Consider the following 20,640-nt stretch of genomic DNA (forward strand, 5'->3'; position numbering starts at 1 on the left):
GCCTTGGTGTCCGCACAGCCTCCCAAATTGCTCTACCAGCCTTCCTTTCCTCCTCTCATGCATCGCACGACCTCGTCAGAGATATTTTACCTGCAACCCTGAGAGATTCAGCAGGAATACACGATCCTGCTTTCACTGAATGTTCAAATCAGTGGAATGTTCTTGCAGCCCCAGCAACCATTATAGAGCCAACAAAACAACACAAACAGTCCGGCTGGGACCACCCTCTAGTGGAAAAAGTAGCTGATGCCATGCTAAGCGTCGCAACATCAGACAAGGAGAAAGCCCGCCTCAGAGCAGTGCGTGCCCCCCATGCAGGAGACTTCCTCCTGGCAGTACCCATGTCTGCAATGGGCACGCGCCTAGATCCAGAATCCCTTCGTGTAGCAGTGGCCCTCCGCCTTGGTGCCCCAATTCACACTGAATACAAGTGTATTTGCAACAGGGTGGAAGCAGACCAATACGGACTGCATGGGTTGCATTGCGGAAGCACAAAGGGCTGGCATGCAAGACACAACGAGGTCAATGACATCATCAAGAGAAGCCTCGTCTCAGCTGGGTGCCCAGCGGAGAGAGAACCTCGCATCCTAGGGGTCCAAAACCCGGATTTCCCAGCACTTCGCCCTGATGGCATCACCATATACTCATGGAAGGAGGGTAGACAGTTGGTGTGGGACTACACATGTGTATCCACCCTGGCTGACACCTATGTACACTTCGGAGCTGATCAAGCAGGTGGGGCGGCCAACCACAGGGAAACAGCAAAATCACTCAAGTACAGGCGACTGGAAGGTCAATACCTCTTTGTTCCCATAGCGTCTGAGACGCATGGCCCCTGGGGCAAGAGTGCCTTGGGATTTCTCAAGGAATTGGGGTCCAAGCTCATTGACGTCACCAGAGACCCAAGGGCTTCCAGTTTTTTATTTCAGCGTCTCAGTGTGGCGATCCAGAGGGGAAATGCTTGCTGCGTCCTCGGTTCCTGTCCAGAAGCGGAGGAGCTTCAAGAGATCCATAACCTTTAGGCATTTGTCTTGTATGTTTTGTAACCTTTAAATACACAATAAAGGAAAAAAAAAAGGGAAGGGGGTGGTAGGAGAAAAGCACACAGAAACTGTATTGGAGGGGACCCACATTCCCTCCAATGCGTTATGTGTGGTTTCCTCCGAGGCTATGGGTCCCCCTTCTTCCAGCCAGAGGTGGTACTCCCTTCCCTATAAATATATATATATATATATATATATATATATATATATATATATATATATATATATATATATATATATATATATATATATATATATATATATATATATATATATATATATATATATATATATATGTGACTGTCAGACCACAAAGGAAAATTGAAACAGGAATTTCCTTAAGTATTTTCGTATGTTAATACATCTTCAGAAGGAGTTTAATACATCACTCCTTCTGAAGATTTATTAATATACGAAAGTACCTAAGGAAATTCCTGTTTCAATTTTCCTCCGTGGTCTGACGCTGTCACATTTTTAATCACGTGTTTATTTTCGTGATATACACACACATATATATGCATTTGGGTGAGGTGATATGTTACAACAGTTTTGGATGAGGTGAAAACAAACTTTCAACACAAGACAGAACACGAAACAATGGGTATAATATTTTATATGTTAAAGGGAAGAATGGAAGTAACTGCTTCCATTATGGTCAGAATATCTGAGAATATGCTCATAATATCTCAGAATATGCTCAGAATATCTGAAAATATGCTCAGAATATCTGAGAATATGGTCAGAATATCTGAGAATATACTCAGAATATCTGAGAATATGCTCAGAATATCTGAGAATATGCTCAGAATATCTGAGAATATGCTCAGAATATCTGAGAATATGGTCAGAATATCTGAGAATATGCTCAGAATATCTGAGCACTCAGCATGATTAATAAGGGATAAAGTCGCTATAACAAATAGTCGCTATTTAAGAAATCAGATTTAGCATAGAATGGAATAGACCAGTAGGAGAAAATTCTGTTAAAGTGCCAGATTTTCGAAAAGCTGATTTTAATAGCCTAAGAAATTTTTTGGGTCAAATTGATTGGAAAGTCTTGGGTATGGGGTGTGGGCCGGTCTTGGAGCGAGACATGAACCCAGCGATAGGTGACTTAAATGGGGATTTCGATGTGGATTCAATATATAACTTATTTAAGAATATTCTAAACAAAGCACAGGAACGTAGTATACCATACAAATTGAATAGATCGAATACTAATGACCCAAAGTGGATAACAAAGAATTTGAAGAACCTTATAGGTAAAAAGAGAGCTTGGTACAAAAGGATTAAAAATGGGGAGGTCACTTTAGAACAGGAATTCGTACAACTGGTTAGAAATGTTAAAAAAGAGACAAGGAAAGCAAAAAGAAACTATGAAGTTCGCATAGCAGGGCAAGCAAAGACAAATCCTAAAGGGTTTTTTCAGTTATATCGTACTAAGACTAGGGAAAGGATAGGTCCATTAAAAACTGAGACAGGTCAAATAACAGATAGTGATGAAGAGATGAGTAGTATTTTTAATAAATATTTTGTATCTGTATTTACTAAAGAGGAACTTAACAATATGCCTTCAGCCGAACAAGTCTATGTGGGTGGGGACGAGGACAGGTTGACGAGTTTAGCAGTTACCAGGGAGGATGTTCTTAAACAAATAGTAAAACTCAAACCAAACAAATCCCCAGGGCCGGATGAAGTGTTTGCCAGGGTGCTTAAAGAATGCAAAGAGGAGCTTTGTGACCCACTGTCAACCATATTTAATAAATCAATAGAGTCAGGCAGAGTGCCAGAGTTTTGGAAAGTTGCTAATGTGATACCAGTTTTTAAGAAAGGAGATAGATCACTTGCGTCTAACTATCGACCAATTAGCCTAACGTCTATTGTGGGAAAGTTACTCGAATCTATAATAGCAAATAAAATTCGTCTTCATCTTGAAAAACATAAATTAATAATTGAGTCGCAACATGGTTTTATAAATGGCCGTTCATGTTTAACAAATTTGTTATCTTTTTATTCTAGCATTGTTGAGGCAGTTGATAGTGGTAAGGATTGCGATGTTGTATACCTTGACTTTAGCAAAGCTTTTGATACAGTGCCACATGAAAGACTGATTAAAAAAATAGAGTCTCATGGTATTGGGGGTGCTATATTAAGCTGGATTAGGGCATGGCTATACCAAAGGAAACAGAGAGTTAGTATAAATGGAATCAAGTCAGAGTGGGAAAATGTTGTAAGTGGAGTGCCTCAAGGCTCTGTCCTGGGACCTCTGTTGTTTATAATATATATAAATGATTTAGATTCAGGTTTGAGTAGCAACATTTGCAAATTTGCCGATGATACGAAAATCGGTAGGGAAATTAATTCGGAGGAGGACTCACTATCACTTCAAGTTGATCTAGATAGGGTTTTGAAATGGTCAAAGGATTGGCAGATGCAGTTTAATGCTGATAAATGTAAAGTTCTGAGGTTAGGTAATGATGATAGAGTTACAAGATACGAGCTAGATGGTGTTGTGATTGCGAAGTCGGATTGCGAAAGGGATCTGGGAGTTATGATTAGTAAGAATTTAAAACAAAAGGATCAATGCATAAATGTTCGTAATAAGGCAAATCGGACACTTGGATTTATTAATCGCAGCGTTAGTAACAAGACACCTGGTGTGGTTCTCAAGCTATATCTTGCTCTAGTTAGGCCCCATTTAGATTATGCAGTTCAGTTTTGGTCGCCATATTATAGAATGGATATAAATTCACTTGAACGTGTCCAGCGTAGGATGACTAAGTTAATTCCCCAAATTAGAAATCTTTCATATGAAGAAAGATTAACAAAGCTTAAGTTGCATTCACTGGAAAGGCGAAGAGTTAGGGGTGACATGATAGAGGTTTACAAGTGGATGAATGGACATAACCGGGGGGATATTAATAGGGTATTAAAAGTATCAACACAGGACAGAACACGAAACAATGGATATAAATTGGATAAGTTTAGATTTAGGAAAGACTTGGGTAAATACTGGTTCAGTAACAGGGTTGTTGATTTGTGGAACCAATTGCCGCGTAACATTGTGGAGGTGGGGTCCCTCGATTGTTTCAAGCACGGGTTGGACAAGTATATGAGTGGGATTGGGTGGTTATAGAATAGGAGCTGCCTCGTATGGGCCAATAGGCCTTCTGCAGTTACCTTTGTTCTTATGTTCTTATGTTCTTAACATGATTAATCTATAAAACAATGTCTTGGAGCAGGGTGATGGTATCGAACCTGCGTCTTGTGGTGACTGTTGGTTGTTTGATGTAGAGTCATCAAATATTTACGCTTCGAATTACGAAACCTGTACATCTTTCATCATGGTTATTTTGTTTTGATTTATTTAAAGAAAAATCTTTGAACTTTGAAGGTTGTTTATAATAATAATAGCCATGGGCTGTATACTTTGATGCTCGTAAGCTGTTAAATGTCAACAAATACCGCCATGATTCATGAAAGATTTACAGTCTTCGTAAATGATTGCGCAAATGCTTCATGATTCCTGGCCCTGGTTCGATCCCACCGTCCTAGCATGATTCACTTCTAATTTCGGCTTAGACGATTCATGAAGATTGGAGAGTAACAGTCTGAAGCCAATTACCGTTAACTATATTCTTGAGAAGTATGTCTTGAGGAGTTTGATAATAGTTACTCTGATTGATCTCGGAGACGCATTCACTCGACTCCCTTCAATCTCACGTAGCAGACAGCGGGTTCAAGACACAATGAACCGAGTTTAGGTGACAATTCCGTCGACAACCAACTGGTTCCAGCTGATAGTCTCACTCGTACATGCTGGGAGACCTTTCAGTGGTTATGTGTACCTTATTAACGTGACAAATTGCATGCTTTCCGTGAATGGGTTGCAGTTAGTAGATGCATAGACCACGTCGTTATATTTTGTCGTGTTTACCCTTCAACGTAAACAGGAAGGGAAGGGAACTATCAGGGAAAAACGCCAAGTCATTACGACTATATAGCACTTGGAAGGGGTCAGGATAAGGATTTGGGATGGGACGGGGGGGAAGGAATGGTAGCCAACCACTTGTGGACGGTCGGGGATTGAACGCCGAACTGCATATGAAGTCAGGCCGTCGCTCTACCGTCCAGGCCAAGTGGTTGGGTAACGTCAACAGGGATGGATGCTTGATCAATAAGATGATGTTGTGTCTGTGGGAGGCTCTCTTTACAATAGAGCATCTCCAGGAAATACGAATGGGTGGAACGTTTATTTTATGGTTTCTTATGCGTCCTAGAGAAAAGAAATGGCCATTATTTCCCTCAAACTTTGATTTGATCTTTGTCTAAGACAAGGGAAGGGATCTTAAGGGAAGGCGCTTTGAAGTTGCCCGAAAGGATGCTACTGACTTATAAAACAGTCACATTACTACATGATGAGTTTGCAGTCTTCAGGTACCTTAATTTAACACGTCTTCGCTACACTGTCTGAGGTCAAAGGTCAAAAGCAAAGTTTGAGGGAAACTTCTTCTATACTTCTATATACCTTTCGCATCTATGTGCATATATGCCATCTTCTATACCTTTGACGGCACAAGCAGTCACAACATAACAATTAATGCCTAGGAATGGAAAAGTCAGACACTTGTGTGGCGAACAAACAACCAACTCATTCGCTTTCAGTCTTACTGCTAACATTCCTAAATTATTACTTACGGTCTTCTCCTTTCTCCTCATCTTCAAAAGTCATGAAAAGTCTGCTGACTTCACCAGCACATCAGAAAAGTTTGACAATAAAATGAGGAGCGCTGGAGAGCAAACGTTAGATGATAGATTGATGACTATCAACAAATCGGATTACGGGGCTATTCACGCCCGTGCCACCTTCTTGGGTGGCTTAATCTTCATCAATCAACAAAGCGGAGGATGCAAGTAAATGGGAGCAAGGAATCAACTTCCAGTGCTCGCTTATCTAAATGAAAATGAAAAGAGTGTAAAAGTTTTGAGACCTTGACGGTGAGGAGGTGCTTAAGATTTTAAAGATTTTTCCATATAAATCATGATAGTCGTAACTTGGAAACTTGGAACCTTCATAGGGATCCGGGCTTGGACTTATGTCTGTGAAATATGGAGGTTCGCGAGTTGAAGGATCGTAGACCCTGACGGATCGTAGCCCACGACGGGTCGTAGACGCCGACGTATCGTAGACCCCTAAGAGTAGGGGGGGGGGAGGAAAAGCCGGGTGACCGGATCGTAGTCCTCGAACTGTTGCGGAACCCATAGTGTTCTCAGACTGGGAATACAACAGGGAAAATTTTTTATTATAAGATGAATCTCTCCTATTCGTATTGAAAGCTTACATGATTCCAATCTTTTATAAGAATTTATAGTTGTGTGTAGCTGGCGTGGACCTAAACATGCTTTCTGGTTTTGTTATGGCTGCAGTCAAAATAAAAGAAAAATGCGTTATTCTCCCACAAAGTTATTGTGGAAAACAGACGCTGTTTGCTCGATGCAAGGTTTACTGGGTAGAAATATATCTGCAAGAGCGGTCGAGGATGGGGTTAGGGGGCCGAGGTGGGGGCTAGGGCGGCCGAGGAGGGGATAGGGCGGCCGAGGAGGGGCTAGGGCGGCCGAGGATGGGGGTTAGGGCGGCCGAGGATGGGGGTTAGGGGGCCGAGGTGGGGGCTAGGGCGGCCGAGGAGGGGCTAGGGCGGCCGAGGAGGGGCTAGGGCGGCCGAGGATGGGGGTTAGGGCGGCCGAGGATGGGGGTTAGGGGGCCGAGGTGGGGGCTAGGGCGGCCGAGGAGGGGCTAGGGCGGCCGAGGAGGGGCTAAGGCGGCCGAGGATGGGGGTTAGGGCGGCCGAGGAGGGGCTAGGGCGGCCGAGGATGGGGGTTAGGGCGGCTGAGGAGGGGCTAGGGCTATCAAATAGGGCAAAAGACTTCATATAAGTATGGAAAGAGACCTTGAAAAGGCAGACTGCGCCAGAGTCTCCGGCAAGCATCAGAACCTCGTCTCGCGGAATGCTGACTAGGGCCTGGTCGAGGACCGGGCCGCGGGGACGTTGAGCCCTGAAATCCTCGTCAGGTAAGGGGCAACGACTTGCATGAGTCCTCTTCCTGATTTATCCCCTACTTCCCTAAGCCACGCTGACCCTTACCTCGTATCTTCATTTCCCTCACAGTAACCTGAGCGTGTGACTGCTGACTCAGCCTGTTAGCGGGCTCAGAGCTGTCCTCCTGCCATAGCTCGTGGTAAGCCTCACTTGGACTAGTTTCCCTTGGAAAACGACCCTTCAGTTGGTTAACAATCAGGTCCCCCAATTACTGCTGTGTGAAGAGGAGCGAGCAGTTAAAAGAAATTGGCGTCTAAGTCAATCCTCATTGGCCAGGACTTGGACCAATGAACATGCGAGGTGAGGAACGAGTGTATTACCACTGCGCCACCATTGCGCTACCACTGGGCCACCACTGACACGTTTATTCCTGCCATCATTACTACTATATCTTCTATCACGGAGTGGTGATTGGACTTGTACTAAAATGACGGTCTCCCAAATAACGTAGGATGGTAGGAGACATTCTCCGGTCAGCGGTATGAGATAGCGCCTCTGTCGTGCACAGTACCACATCCCAACCACTTGGGCTGGACGGTAGAGCGACGATCTCGCTCTATGCAGGTCGGTGTTCAGTCCCCGACCGTCCAAAGTGGTTGGGCACCATTCATTTCCCCCCTGTCCCATCCCAAATCTTTATCTTGACCTTCTTCCAAGTGCTATATAGTCGTCATGGCTTGGCGCTTTTTCCTCTTATGGGCTATTCATGCCCGTGCCACCTCTTGGGGTGGTTGAATCTTCATCAATCAATCAATCACTCTCTCCTGATAGTTCCCTTGCCAGTGGAGGATTACACAGCGTTGTCGATGTAATGGCTCGCTTCCCCTGTGTAGGCAAGTCGAATTTAAGGAAACTATACCAATGGACTTTTTACTCAAACGCAGCAGCTCCTATTTGTATTAATCCAAATTCATATAAATCTGTAAAAGAGAATGCAGGGTGATTGGTCTTTGTCTGGGGATGGTCAGAACCGTGTCAGGGTTCGAATCCCATGTACACCCTAACCCCCCAATCCTCCCAACCCCCCCCCAACCCCTCCTCCACCATCTGCAAGAAATGGCAAATTATACTAATTTCCAATCTCGATAAATAAAAAGATTCCGTCCTTGCTAAGCTAACAGGGCTGAGTGGAAGGTGGTGAATGGTAGTTAAGATGGTAATGGAAAAGAAAGTGGAGAAAGAGAGAGGAAATGGGGGTGAAGGAAAGGGAACTAGTGGAAGGTAGGGAAGGTAAGGTAAGGGGTAGAGAAGGTAGTGAAGGGAATGAAAGTTAGTGAAGGAGAGAAGCTTTCTCTCAGCTGCAGGAGGCGCAGGTAAGAGAAAGATAATGAAGGGTATATATATATATATATATATATATATATATATATATATATATATATATATATATATATATATATATATATATATATATATATGAATGAAAACTCACACCCCAGAAGTGACTCGAACCCATACTCCCAGAAGCAACGCAACTGGTAACTACAGGGCGCCTTAATCCGCTTGACCATCACGGCCGTCAAAAGGAAGTGATAGCCGAGGCTATTTGAGCCACTTCCCCGACGGCAACTCGGATGGTAATCTTGGGCATAGCATTTCACCAAATCACCTCATTCTTTGGGGCACACGTGAGGAACACAAATGCGAACAAGCCTGAATGGTCCCCAGGACTATATGCGAATGAAAACTCACACCCCAGAAGTGACTCGAACCCATACTCCCAGAAGCAACGCAACTGGTAACTACAGGGCGCCTTAATCCGCTTGACCATCACGGCCGTCAAAAGGAAGTGATAGCCGAGGCTATTTGAGCCACTTCCCCGACGGCAACTCGGATGGTAATCTTGGGCATAGCATTTCACCAAATCACCTCATTCTTTGGGGCACACGTGAGGAACACAAATGCGAACAAGCCTGAATGGTCCCCAGGACTATATGCGAATGAAAACTCACACCCCAGAAGTGACTCGAACCCATACTCCCAGAAGCAACGCAACTGGTAACTACAGGGCGCCTTAATCCGCTTGACCATCACGGCCGTCAAAAGGAAGTGATAGCCGAGGCTATTTGAGCCACTTCCCCGACGGCAACTCGGATGGTAATCTTGGGCATAGCATTTCACCAAATCACCTCATTCTTTGGGGCACACGTGAGGAACACAAATGCGAACAAGCCTGAATGGTCCCCAGGACTATATGCGAATGAAAACTCACACCCCAGAAGTGACTCGAAGAGTTGCCGTCGGGGAAGTGGCTCAAATAGCCTCGGCTATCACTTCCTTTTGACGGCCGTGATGGTCAAGCGGATTAAGGCGCCCTGTAGTTACCAGTTGCGTTGCTTCTGGGAGTATGGGTTCGAGTCACTTCTGGGGTGTGAGTTTTCATTCGCATATAGTCCTGGGGACCATTCAGGCTTGTTCGCATTTGTGTTCCTCACGTGTGCCCCAAAGAATGAGGTGATTTGGTGAAATGCTATGCCCAAGATTACCATCCGAGTTGCCGTCGGGGAAGTGGCTCAAATAGCCTCGGCTATCACTTCCTTTTGACGGCCGTGATGGTCAAGCGGATTAAGGCGCCCTGTAGTTACCAGTTGCGTTGCTTCTGGGAGTATGGGTTCGAGTCACTTCTGGGGTGTGAGTTTTCATTCGCATATAGTCCTGGGGACCATTCAGGCTTGTTCGCATTTGTGTTCCTCACGTGTGCCCCAAAGAATGAGGTGATTTGGTGAAATGCTATGCCCAAGATTACCATCCGAGTTGCCGTCGGGGAAGTGGCTCAAATAGCCTCGGCTATCACTTCCTTTTGACGGCCGTGATGGTCAAGCGGATTAAGGCGCCCTGTAGTTACCAGTTGCGTTGCTTCTGGGAGTATGGGTTCGAGTCACTTCTGGGGTGTGAGTTTTCATTCGCATATAGTCCTGGGGACCATTCAGGCTTGTTCGCATATATATATATATATATATATATATATATATATAACAACGAGTGAAGCAATCCAGCAAGCCCGCGTCTATTGTGTTACCCGGAAATTCGCTCACTGGACAACGCTATTCCCAAACCAGTATTTACCCAGGTCTTCCCACAACTTCAATTTACAACAATTGTTGCGAGTTCTATGTTTCAGTTGATACATTTGTAAATCTTATTTACATCCCCTCCCCCCCCCCCCTCCTTCCTTGTGACACCCTTCCTACTATTTACCAAATTGTCGTGTCACCAATTACTTTAAGCTTCATTTTAATCTTAGGGCTCTCTGTCAAGGCTGGCAAGGCTGGCAAGGCTGGCAAGGCTGACAAAGACTTAGAGAGAATATTAATCTACAAACCAATTTCCCGGCTGAAGTTGGAAAGTCAACGACAACCAAGACTAAAGACTTCTATTTGTTTGGCATAAACAATGTTATTGTTTTTTTCTTAATACTTAAACATTTGATGTTAAGCAAATATTGACCAAAAAAACAACAAGGGCCTCGTAAGGCATTTAATCCGTAACAAAATTGCTTTTAGAGGAACATGTAGATTCATGTGATTTGCTTAAAATAGCGCATAATTTAGCGAGAATACATATAATCATTAACCTTTTATTATAGTCTAAAAAGGCGTCAAATCCCTGAGGCTGGTGGAGAAATGAATATTTAATCTCACCACACTTCAAAAGAAAAGGCAAAAAGATGATATGATTACGGTATTAAAGGTTTTTTGAAGTACTGAAACAGTGGACCGGTTTGAAATCTTTAGCGTGAAGTGACGAGACAAAAGAATGCATGGCTGAGAGAACGAACAGAGACCGAGAGAACGTGGGTGGGAACTAGAAACTCAGAAGAACCATTAGGGGTTGTAGGAAAGTACTTTTATGTAAGAGTAGCTAGGAAGGGGCTAAATAAATCGCATAGATTCAAGAGTTTCAAGCGAGATAGGAAGCAAGAGGGTCGATATACCCATTATAATCAAGAGCTGCTATTATAAACCAAGACCCAAGAGCTGAAGCACGCTCTCCAAGCACATAGATAGATAATTCGAGACACACATTTAAAAAAAAAGAGACTAACAACGTTTCGATCCATCTTGGACCCTTATCATGTCTTGAAAAGAACACGATTCGATCCCATACCAGAAAAGTAATATAAATACCATTGTATTTGTCCAATATAAAAGATGTACTGGACCTTATTCACCGGAAAAGGGATCCAATTCAACATCACTCATTTCCTTTCACAAACACAGATTGTGAATTTGTTCCAACCACGTTATAGGTAAATACACACATACAAATACACACACGCATGCCCAACAATAACAAAAAAAAAATCTATTAGCATTGGTTTACATAAAAATATAAAAAAAACATTTTTGCCAGGGAACTGAGGGAAGGATAAGACTTAAGCTTCTTAGCACAGTTTAGCTACACCTTCGTCGGGGCAAGACGGACAACTTTTCTGCGATCCGTTTATGTAAAGATTTTTCTCGGAGTTTAGGCGAAGCTTTTCTCCACCTACCGTAAGTGTTGTGAGAAGCTTTTGAGCATGGTGTACTCGGAGCAGCACGGGAGACTATTAGTTATCTGTCTACCTCGTGAATTTGGCAGAGTTGTTTCTGTCTACCCACAGAGATTGGTAAAAATTCCTGTCTACCCACAAGGAATGGTAGATCTTTCGTATCTACTCACATATACTGGTAGAGCTTTCCTTATCTACTCACATATACTGGTAAAGCTTTCCTTATCTACTCACAGAATTTTGTAGAGATTTCCTGTCTACTCACAGAGTCTTATAGAGCTTTCTTGTCTACTCACAGAGTCTGGTAGAGCTTTTCTATCTACTCACAGAGTCTGGTTGAACTCTTCTGTCTGCTCACATAGTCTGGTAGAACTTGCATGCCCTTTATACCCATAGAGTTTACTTTAGCTTGATTTATTTACCCAACATTTGATAGAGCATTGCCGTGTACCCAAAAAAGTTCGGTAGAGCTTTCTTGTGTACTAAGAGAACTTAGTAGAGCTTTTTGGCGTACCCAGAAAGTTTCCTTAAACTTTCGTTCATTACCTGCCAAAATTCAGTGGTCGTTGCTTCCCTCTTTAGCAAACGATATTAATCATTTTTATTTAAAACGAATATATTAAAAAAAAATTGCACTGGTAAGAATGCACAAAAGCATATTTTATTTACAAAACAAATTCATTTTAATAAACAAACTGAACTAATTTTATTTCCAAAATATAACTAACTCACTTTGATAATTAGCTGTTCCGAGTAAGCGTAGTTTAGTAATTAACCAGGATGTAATTACCTGACACGGTGCATTGTGTTGGCTCCTTCTGTTGCTGTTTGTGTGCTTGTTGTTGTTGTTGTTGTTGTTGTTGTTGGTACTGTTTGTGTTCGTGTTGATCTTGTCGTCACTGGTGGATGTGAAGCAAGTCACTCTCTCCTTGTAACACGCTGTGGCAAAGAAATGTTAAATTTGAAGCTAAGGGTATCGGAACAAGGAGAGTGAGGAGCATATATGCTAGGGAGGGAGAGAGAGGAGCATATATGCTAGGGAGGGAGAGAGAGGAGCATATATGCTAGGGAGGGAGAGAGAGGAGCATATATGCTAGGGAGGGAGAGAGAGGAGCATATATGCTAGGGAGGGAGAGAGAGGAGCATATATGCTAGGGAAGGAGAGAGAGGAGCATATATGCTAGGGAGGTAGAGAGGAGCATATATGCTAGGGAGGGAGAGAGGAGCATATATGCTAGGGAGGGAGAGAGAGGAGCATATATGCTAGGGAGGGAGAGAGAGGAGCATATATGCTAGGGAGGGAGAGAGAGGAGCATATATGCTAGGGAGGGAGAGAGAGGAGCATATATGCTAGGGAGGGAGAGAGAGGAGCATATATGCTAGGGAGGTAGAGAGGAGCATATATGGTAGGGAGGTAGAGAGAGGAGCATATATGGTAGGGAGGTAGAGAGAGGAGCATATATGATAAGGGAGGGAGAGAGGAACAAATGACATGAATTATCCATTTGTCTTAGGTCGAGTTTACTCTTTAAAAAAGACATAATTAATGACCATAAAACTACGAAAAAACCCTTTTACCTTTCCATAAAAAATTGAGATTCATTGATGTATTAACATTTACAAAGTTAAATCCCTGACGTAATCATACCAAGCAAATACAAGATGTTAACTCTAAATACAACACATGTATAGTGCATTCTATGTCTTCAATGAGTTCGTACATTATAGATTTTTTGTTCTGAATAGTTTGTCATTGAGTGGGAAAGTTGCCACGTTCAGAGTTTGTGTGTAGGAGAGACCAGCTCCTTTATCAACTTGAGACCAAACTGGTGACTTTACAGTTAAAGGTACGTTTTATTTTGCAAAAGTTGTTGGTCAACTCAGTCAAGAGGCACAGAAACTCCTCGCCCAGATCAGCCTGGGAACATCAAAAGCTTTTTCTCTCTCCCTAATGCTCTCTGTAGCAGCGATTAACTACAGCTGGGCGGTAGGTTTGTTTCGTGTGTGTGTGTGTGTGTGTGTGTGTGTGTATGTGTGTGTGTGTGTGTGTGTGTGTGTGTACTCACCTAATTGTACTCACCTAATTGTGCTTGCGGGGGTTGAGCTCTGGCTCTTTGGTCCCGCCTCTCAACCGTCAATCAACTGGTGTACAGATTCCTGAGCCTATTGGGCTCTATCATATCTACATTTGAAACTGTGAATGGAGTCAGCCTCCACCACATCACTTCCTAATGCATTCCATTTGCTAACTACTCTGACACTGAAAAAGTTCTTTCTAACGTCTCTGTGGCTCATTTGGGTACTCAGCTTCCACCTGTGTCCCCTTGTTCGCGTCCCACCAGTGTTGAAAAGTTCATCCTTGTTTACCCGGTCGATTCCCCTGAGGATTTTGTAGGTTGTGATCATGTCCCCCCTTACTCTTCTGTCTTCCAGTGTCGTGAGGTGCATTTCCCGTAGCCTTTCCTCATAACTCATGCCTCTTAGTTCTGGGACTAGTCTAGTAGCATACCTTTGGACTTTTTCCAGCTTCGTCTTGTGCTTGACAAGGTACGGGCTCCATGCTGGGGCCGCATACTCCAGGATTGGTCTTACATATGTGGTGTACAAGATTCTGAATGATTCCTTACACAGGTTCCTGAACGCCGTTCTGATGTTAGCCAGCCTCGCATATGCCGCAGACGTTATTCTCTTTATGTGGGCTTCAGGAGACAGGTTTGGTGTGATATCAACTCCTAGATCTTTCTCTCTGTCTGTTTCATTAAGTACTTCATCTCCTATTCTGTATCCTGTGCCTGGCCTCCTGTTTCCACTGCCTAGTTTCATTACTTTGCATTTACTCGGGTTGAACTTCAACAGCCATTTGTTGGACCATTCACTCAGTCTATCCAGGTCATCTTGTAGCCTCCTACTATCATCCTCTGTTTCAATCCTCCTCATAATTTTTGCATCGTCGGCAAACATTGAGAGGAACGACTCTATACCCTCTGGGAGATCATTTACATATACCAGAAACAGTATAGGTCCAAGGACTGACCCCTGCGGGACTCCACTTGTGACGTCTCGCCAATCTGAGACCTCACCCCTCACAAAGACTCGTTGTCTCCTGTTGCTTAGGTATTCCTCTATCCACCGGAGTACCTTCCCTCTCACTCCAGCCTGCATCTCCAACTTTCGCACTAGCCTCTTGTGTGGCACTGTATCAAAGGCTTTCTGACAATCCAAAAATATGCAGTCTGCCCACCCTTCTCTTTCTTGCCTTATTTTTGTTGCCTGGTCGTAGAATTCAAGTAACCCTGTGAGGCAGGACCTGCCATCCCTGAACCCATGTTGATGCTGTGTTACAAAGTTCCTTCGCTCCAGATGCTCCACTAGTTTTTTTCGCACAATCTTCTCCATCAGCTTGCATGGTATGCAGGTTAGGGACACTGGCCTGTAGTTCAGTGCCTCCTGTCTATCCCCTTTCTTGTATATCGGGACTACGTTAGCTGCTTTCCAAATATCTGGCAGTTCCCCTGTTGCCAGTGATTTGTTATACACTATGGAGAGTGGTAGGCTCAGTTCTCTTGCTCCTTACTTTAGAACCCAAGGGTAGATTCCATCTGGGCCTATAGCCTTCGTCACGTCCAACTCTAGTAAACACTTCCTTACTTCCCCACTGGTAATCTCAAACTCTTCCAGTGGTTCCTGGTTAGCTATTCCCTCACTTACCTCTGGAATTTCTCCTTGTTCTAAGGTGAAGACCTCCTGGAATTTCTTATTCAATTCCTCACACACTTCCTTGTCATTTGTAGTGAATCCTTCCGCCCCTATCCTTAATCTCATAACCTGTTCCTTTACTGTTGTTTTTCTCCTAATGTGGCTATGCAACAATTTAGGCTGAGTCTTTGCCTTGCTTGCGATGTCATTTTCGTATTGTCTTTCTGCCTCTCTTCTCATCCTGACATATTCATTCCTGGCATTCTGGTATCTTTCTCTGCTCTCCAGTGTCCTGTTATTCCTATAGTTTCTCCATGCCCTTTTACTTTGCTGCTTAGCTAGCCTACATCTTTGATTAAACCATGGGTTTCTCATCTTCATTTCTCTGTTTTCCTTTTGGACTGGGACAAACTTGTTTGCTGCGTCCTTGCACTTCTGCGTGATGTAATCCATCATATCTTGGGCCGTCTTTCCCCTGAGTGTGTGTGTGTGTGTGTGTGTGTTCGTATAGGAAATAAGATACACAGATGGGTTTTCGTTCTCGACACATAATCAAGACTCCTAGATTGGAATCCCGGACGAAACGGACATAGTTAGGCACGTTTCCTGTCACCTAATCCCTCTCTTCACCTAACTGTTAAACGGTACCCGGGAGTTATTCAACTGTTGTGGGGTTGTATCCAGGAGAAGGTATATATATATATATATATATATATATATATATATATATATATATATATATATATATATATATATATATATATATATATATATATATATATATATATATATATATATATATATATATATATATATATATATATATATATATATACTTGCTTACGAAATATTTTTAGTGTATATTTCTCAACATGTGCTGAAGTACACGAAAGAGTTAAAGTAATGTGTTGCATCATTTTCTTACGTTCGTTTTCACATTACTATATGTTCGTAATTTACACACACACACACACACACACACACACACACACACACACACACACACACACACACACACACACACACACACACACACACACACACACACACACACACCTAATCTATCTCCTGAGGCACATATAAATAGGATAACGACAGCAGCGTACTCTACACTGGCAAAAGTTAGAACATCATTCAGAAACCTAAGTAAGGAGGCATTTAGGGCGCTTTACACTGCCTACGTAAGGCCAGTCTTAGAGTATGCCGCCTCATCATGGAGTCCCCATCTGAAGAAGCATATAATGAAACTGGAAAAGGTTCAGAGGTTTGCAACGAGACTCGTCCCAGAGCTACGAGGGATGGGGTATGAGGAGCGCCTGAGGGAACTGTGTCTTACGACACTAGAAAGAAGAAGGGAAAGGGGGGACATGATAGGAACGTATAAGATACTCAGAGGGATTGACAGAGTGGACATAGACGAAATGTTCACACGGAATAGTAACAGAACGAGGGGACATAGATGGAAGCTTGAAACTCAGATGAGTCACAGAGATGTTAGGAAGTTTTCTTTTAGCGTGAGAGTAGTGGGAAAATGGAATGCACTTCAGGAACAGGTTGTGGAAGCAAATACTATTCATAATTTTAAAACTAGGTATGATAGGAAAATGGGACAGGAGTCATTGCTGTAAACAACCGATGCTCGAAAGGCGGGATCCAAGAGTCAATGCTCGATCCTGCAGACACAACTAGGTGAGTACAACTAGGTGAGTACACACACACACACACACACACACAAACTCATGGCAATCTCAGGAGGAGAATCATGGGGTCGCATATTCATAACCAGCAACTTCTAAACAATTCATTTTCTCAGAACAGGTGAAAAAGGGTGGCTAACACTTTAACAAATTCCCCCGAACCTCATCCTCAGAAGCCGTCATCAGCTGCTGGAAGCTTGCGGGCCCGCCGCTTGAGTTATTCTGACCGCACGATCACGCTCTACGATACACAAGTAAAGCAAGAAAAGTGGTACACTTTTATTTGACCTCTTTGGGAAGTTCGATGCCCTCTGTAAAGAGGGGGGCAATTTGCAATTTTTTTCTTGTGCCTGTGTTGATGATGCGGTATCAGAGTAGCCTCTCAGTGAGGGCTCTTATGGGGGGGATTGTCTGTTGGCAGCGTAGGTTTAATAGGTGAGACAAGGTTACAGGAAGAGGAGGAAGGGGGGAGGGAGGAAGGAAGAGAGAGAGAGGATGAAGGGAGAAAAGGAGAGAGAATCAGAGAGAAACAGGCGTTCGTCCGTCAATAGCCTCATGCTACAACCCGTGCTCTCAAGCAATGCGTCTTTTTTTTGTACATTATGGTCTCCAAAGTACACAGTACAAAGTACTATGACAAGCAACGACTCACAAGTCAACCCGTTCTCGCACTTTCGTATAGTCAATATTGACTTATTAAATACGTGCATATGTGACATACTAATTTATTGTGAATATTTTAGTTAACCTTGAAAAGCTTCATAGAAAACACCGACCTTACCTAACCTTCTTAGTATGTTAAGATAAGCATCTTATTGCTTCGTAATTACAATTATTGTTTAACCTATTATAGGTATAGGTTAAGTAATAATTGTAATTACGAAGCAATAAGATGCTTATCTTAACATACTAAGAAGGTTAGGTAAGGTCGGTGTTTTCTATGAAGCTTTTCAAGGTAAACTAAAATATTTACAATAAATTAGTATGTCACATGTGCACTTATTTAATAAGTCAATATTGACTGTAAGAAAGTGCGAGAACGGGTTGCACAAGTATCTTAGGCTTCCTGTGCATCGGTAGATTAGGTGGGTTGCTTGGGTTTGCGCGTCTGTGGTCCGCTTAACACTTTGTATTTAGTACGTTGTGGCCAATCAAGAGACCAGGCTGCATATGCTGACTCTGGCATCCTCAGCACTCCTTCAGCAGTTCCTATTCTGACTCAAGTTTGGAACAAACTTGAGTCAGCATAGTCAAACTTGAGTCAAACTTTAGAATTCGTTCATAGCCAAGTTACCCGTGAAATCAGGTCAACGGCCCTATGAAGGCAAAATTGGCACCAGCTTTGTCCAATACTTGGATTAAGACTTTGCGTTATACGAAGTTTAATCCTAATGGAAATAAAGATAAAAATATTAAATCCTTCTCTAGAGTCAGGATTGAGCTGAATTGATGTAGGCTATCAACTGTTTGTTTGACATTAAGGACATCAATCACATCTCAAACGATCTCTCACTACATTGTAAGGTTCTTAGGTGGCTATAATATTTGCAATAATTAGATCCAGTGTGTCCAAAGATCAACACAGTGGAACAATTAATAAAGGTATTGATATATACTAGTGAATAACTAACATACTAACATATATTATTCTAACATATATTCGTTAGAATAACGAATAACTAACGTTAGACTAGAGGAAACTGCAAAAGGCCTACTGGTTCGGAGGAAGCAGTTCCTAATGGTCCGTACAAGACAGCTCCTATTGGTCCGTACAAGTCAGTTCCTATTGGTCCGTACGAGGCAGTTCCTATTGGTCCGTACAAGTCAGTTCCTATTGGTCCGTACACGGCAGCTCCTATTGGTCCGTACACGGCAGCTCCTATTGGTCCGTACGAGGCAGCTCCTATTGGTCCGTACAAGTCAGTTCCTATTGGTCCGTACACGGCAGCTCCTATTGGTCCGTACAAGTCAGTTCCTATTGGTCCGTACGAGGCAGCTCCTATTGGTCCGTACAAGTCAGTTCCTATTGGTCCGTACGAGGCAGTTCCTATTGGTCCGTACAAGTCAGTTCCTATTGGTCCGTACACGGCAGCTCCTATTGGTCCGTGCACGGCAGCTCCTATTGGTCCGTACGAGGCAGCTCCTATTGGTCCGTACAAGTCAGTTCCTATTGGTCCGTACGAGGCAGTTCCTATTGGTCCGTACAAGTCAGTTCCTATTGGTCCGTACACGGCAGCTCCTATTGGTCCGTACACGGCAGCTCCTATTGGTCCGTACACGGCAGCTCCTATTGGTCCGTACGAGGCAGCTCCTATTGGTCCGTACAAGTCAGTTCCTATTGGTCCGTACACGGCAGCTCCTATTGGTCCGTACACGGCAGCTCCTATTGGTCCGTACGAGGCAGTTCCTATTGGTCCGTACGAGGCAGCTCCTATTGGTCCGTACAAGTCAGTTCCTATTGGTCCGTACACGGCAGCTCCTATTGGTCCGTACACGGCAGCTCCTATTGGTCCGTACGAGGCAGTTCCTATTGGTCCGTACGAGGCAGCTCCTATTTAGACCAAATCAAACTCTCACATATGTCTAACCAAAGCATAAAAAAAACAATGATACCAGGTCACGCGGTAATTTATTCTGAAAATCATTAATATTTTTCTCAACCCGTATTTATCCAGGTTGTTATTTGAGTCTAAACTAATCGATTATAATAAGTTACATAAACAAAATGGGGAGGGAATAGCCTTATTAGCATCTCTTCCAATTATGAATCCTGGTATCCTATTTTGCATAAAATCATGTCATGCCTGTTTCCACTTCAGATGTGGCAAATTTCATCATAATTTATTTCTCTATGATATATTAAGCTTAGAACCCTGCATTTGTCACCATTTAACCGTACCTTTTAATTATGAGCTCGTTTTAAAAACTTAAGAAGAACTATATCCGGTTTGAGTATTACAAACTTTAAAATATGCCATGAAGATGTTGACCAGACCACACAAACTAGACAGCAAAGGGACGACGACGTTTCGGTCCGTCCTGAATCATTCTCAAGTCGATTGTGAGAATGGTCCAGGACGGACTGAAACGTCGTCGTCCCTTCACTTTCTAGAGTGTGGTCTGGTCAACATACTTCAGCCACGTTATTGTGACTCATCGCCTACCATGAAGATGATTTTTTGTTTTTAATTAAACAAATAAAATGCCATGAAGATGGCATCCTCGTGTTGATAAGGAAATCTATTGTAACAATGAAGGGGGATTCGAACCACTCGATCTGGTTACTCGCCAGCTCACATTACCCATGCATCCCAAATGCACTCTGGTTTAAGTTTACGGGGCTATTCATGCCCGTGCCACCTCTCGGGATGCTTAATCTTCATCAATCAATCAATCTGTTGTAGGTAGTGAATTTATATCTAAAAAAACACATACCCTCCGGCTTCAAATCCACTATGAAATCGCACTAGCACGATGCATTAGTGCCTAAAAAGAATTGGAGCAAAGCGGGCGCGGGTTTGGGTCGCGGGTTCGAATCCCTCCCAAGTTACCCAAATTGACTATTTCGTTGATATATCACAATACTACTTTTGAAGCCATGGTGTTATATATCG

At 43.1% G+C, this 20,640-nt stretch overlaps 2 protein-coding genes across 7 annotated transcripts in view; both read left to right on the forward strand.

The window, feature by feature from the left end:
• The window catches only part of LOC123755258 (putative neural-cadherin 2), an 872,905-nt gene that overhangs the window by 241,496 nt on the left and 610,769 nt on the right, over positions 1-20,640 (forward strand). The gene's annotated exons all lie outside the window — the stretch shown is intronic.
• On the forward strand, positions 1,674-19,585 carry LOC138366726 (proteoglycan 4-like). Its single transcript, XM_069328001.1, has 2 exons — positions 1,674-1,886; positions 18,716-19,585. The coding sequence occupies exons 1-2, from the start codon at positions 1,674-1,676 to the stop codon at positions 19,583-19,585; spliced, it is 1,083 nt and encodes a 360-aa protein (XP_069184102.1).

Source organism: Procambarus clarkii, chromosome 20 (assembly GCF_040958095.1).
Source record: "Procambarus clarkii isolate CNS0578487 chromosome 20, FALCON_Pclarkii_2.0, whole genome shotgun sequence".
In the NCBI taxonomy this organism is placed as follows: domain Eukaryota; kingdom Metazoa; phylum Arthropoda; class Malacostraca; order Decapoda; family Cambaridae; genus Procambarus; species Procambarus clarkii.

Bases quoted from the DNA above. Each gene is read 5' to 3' on its own strand.
- LOC138366726 (XM_069328001.1), top strand. From the start codon at position 1,674: ATGGAAGTAACTGCTTCCATTATGGTCAGAATATCTGAGAATATGCTC. The intron at 1,887-18,715 runs GTCAGAATATCT...AACTAACGTTAG, and splicing joins TCAGAATATCTGAGAATATG to ACTAGAGGAAACTGCAAAAG.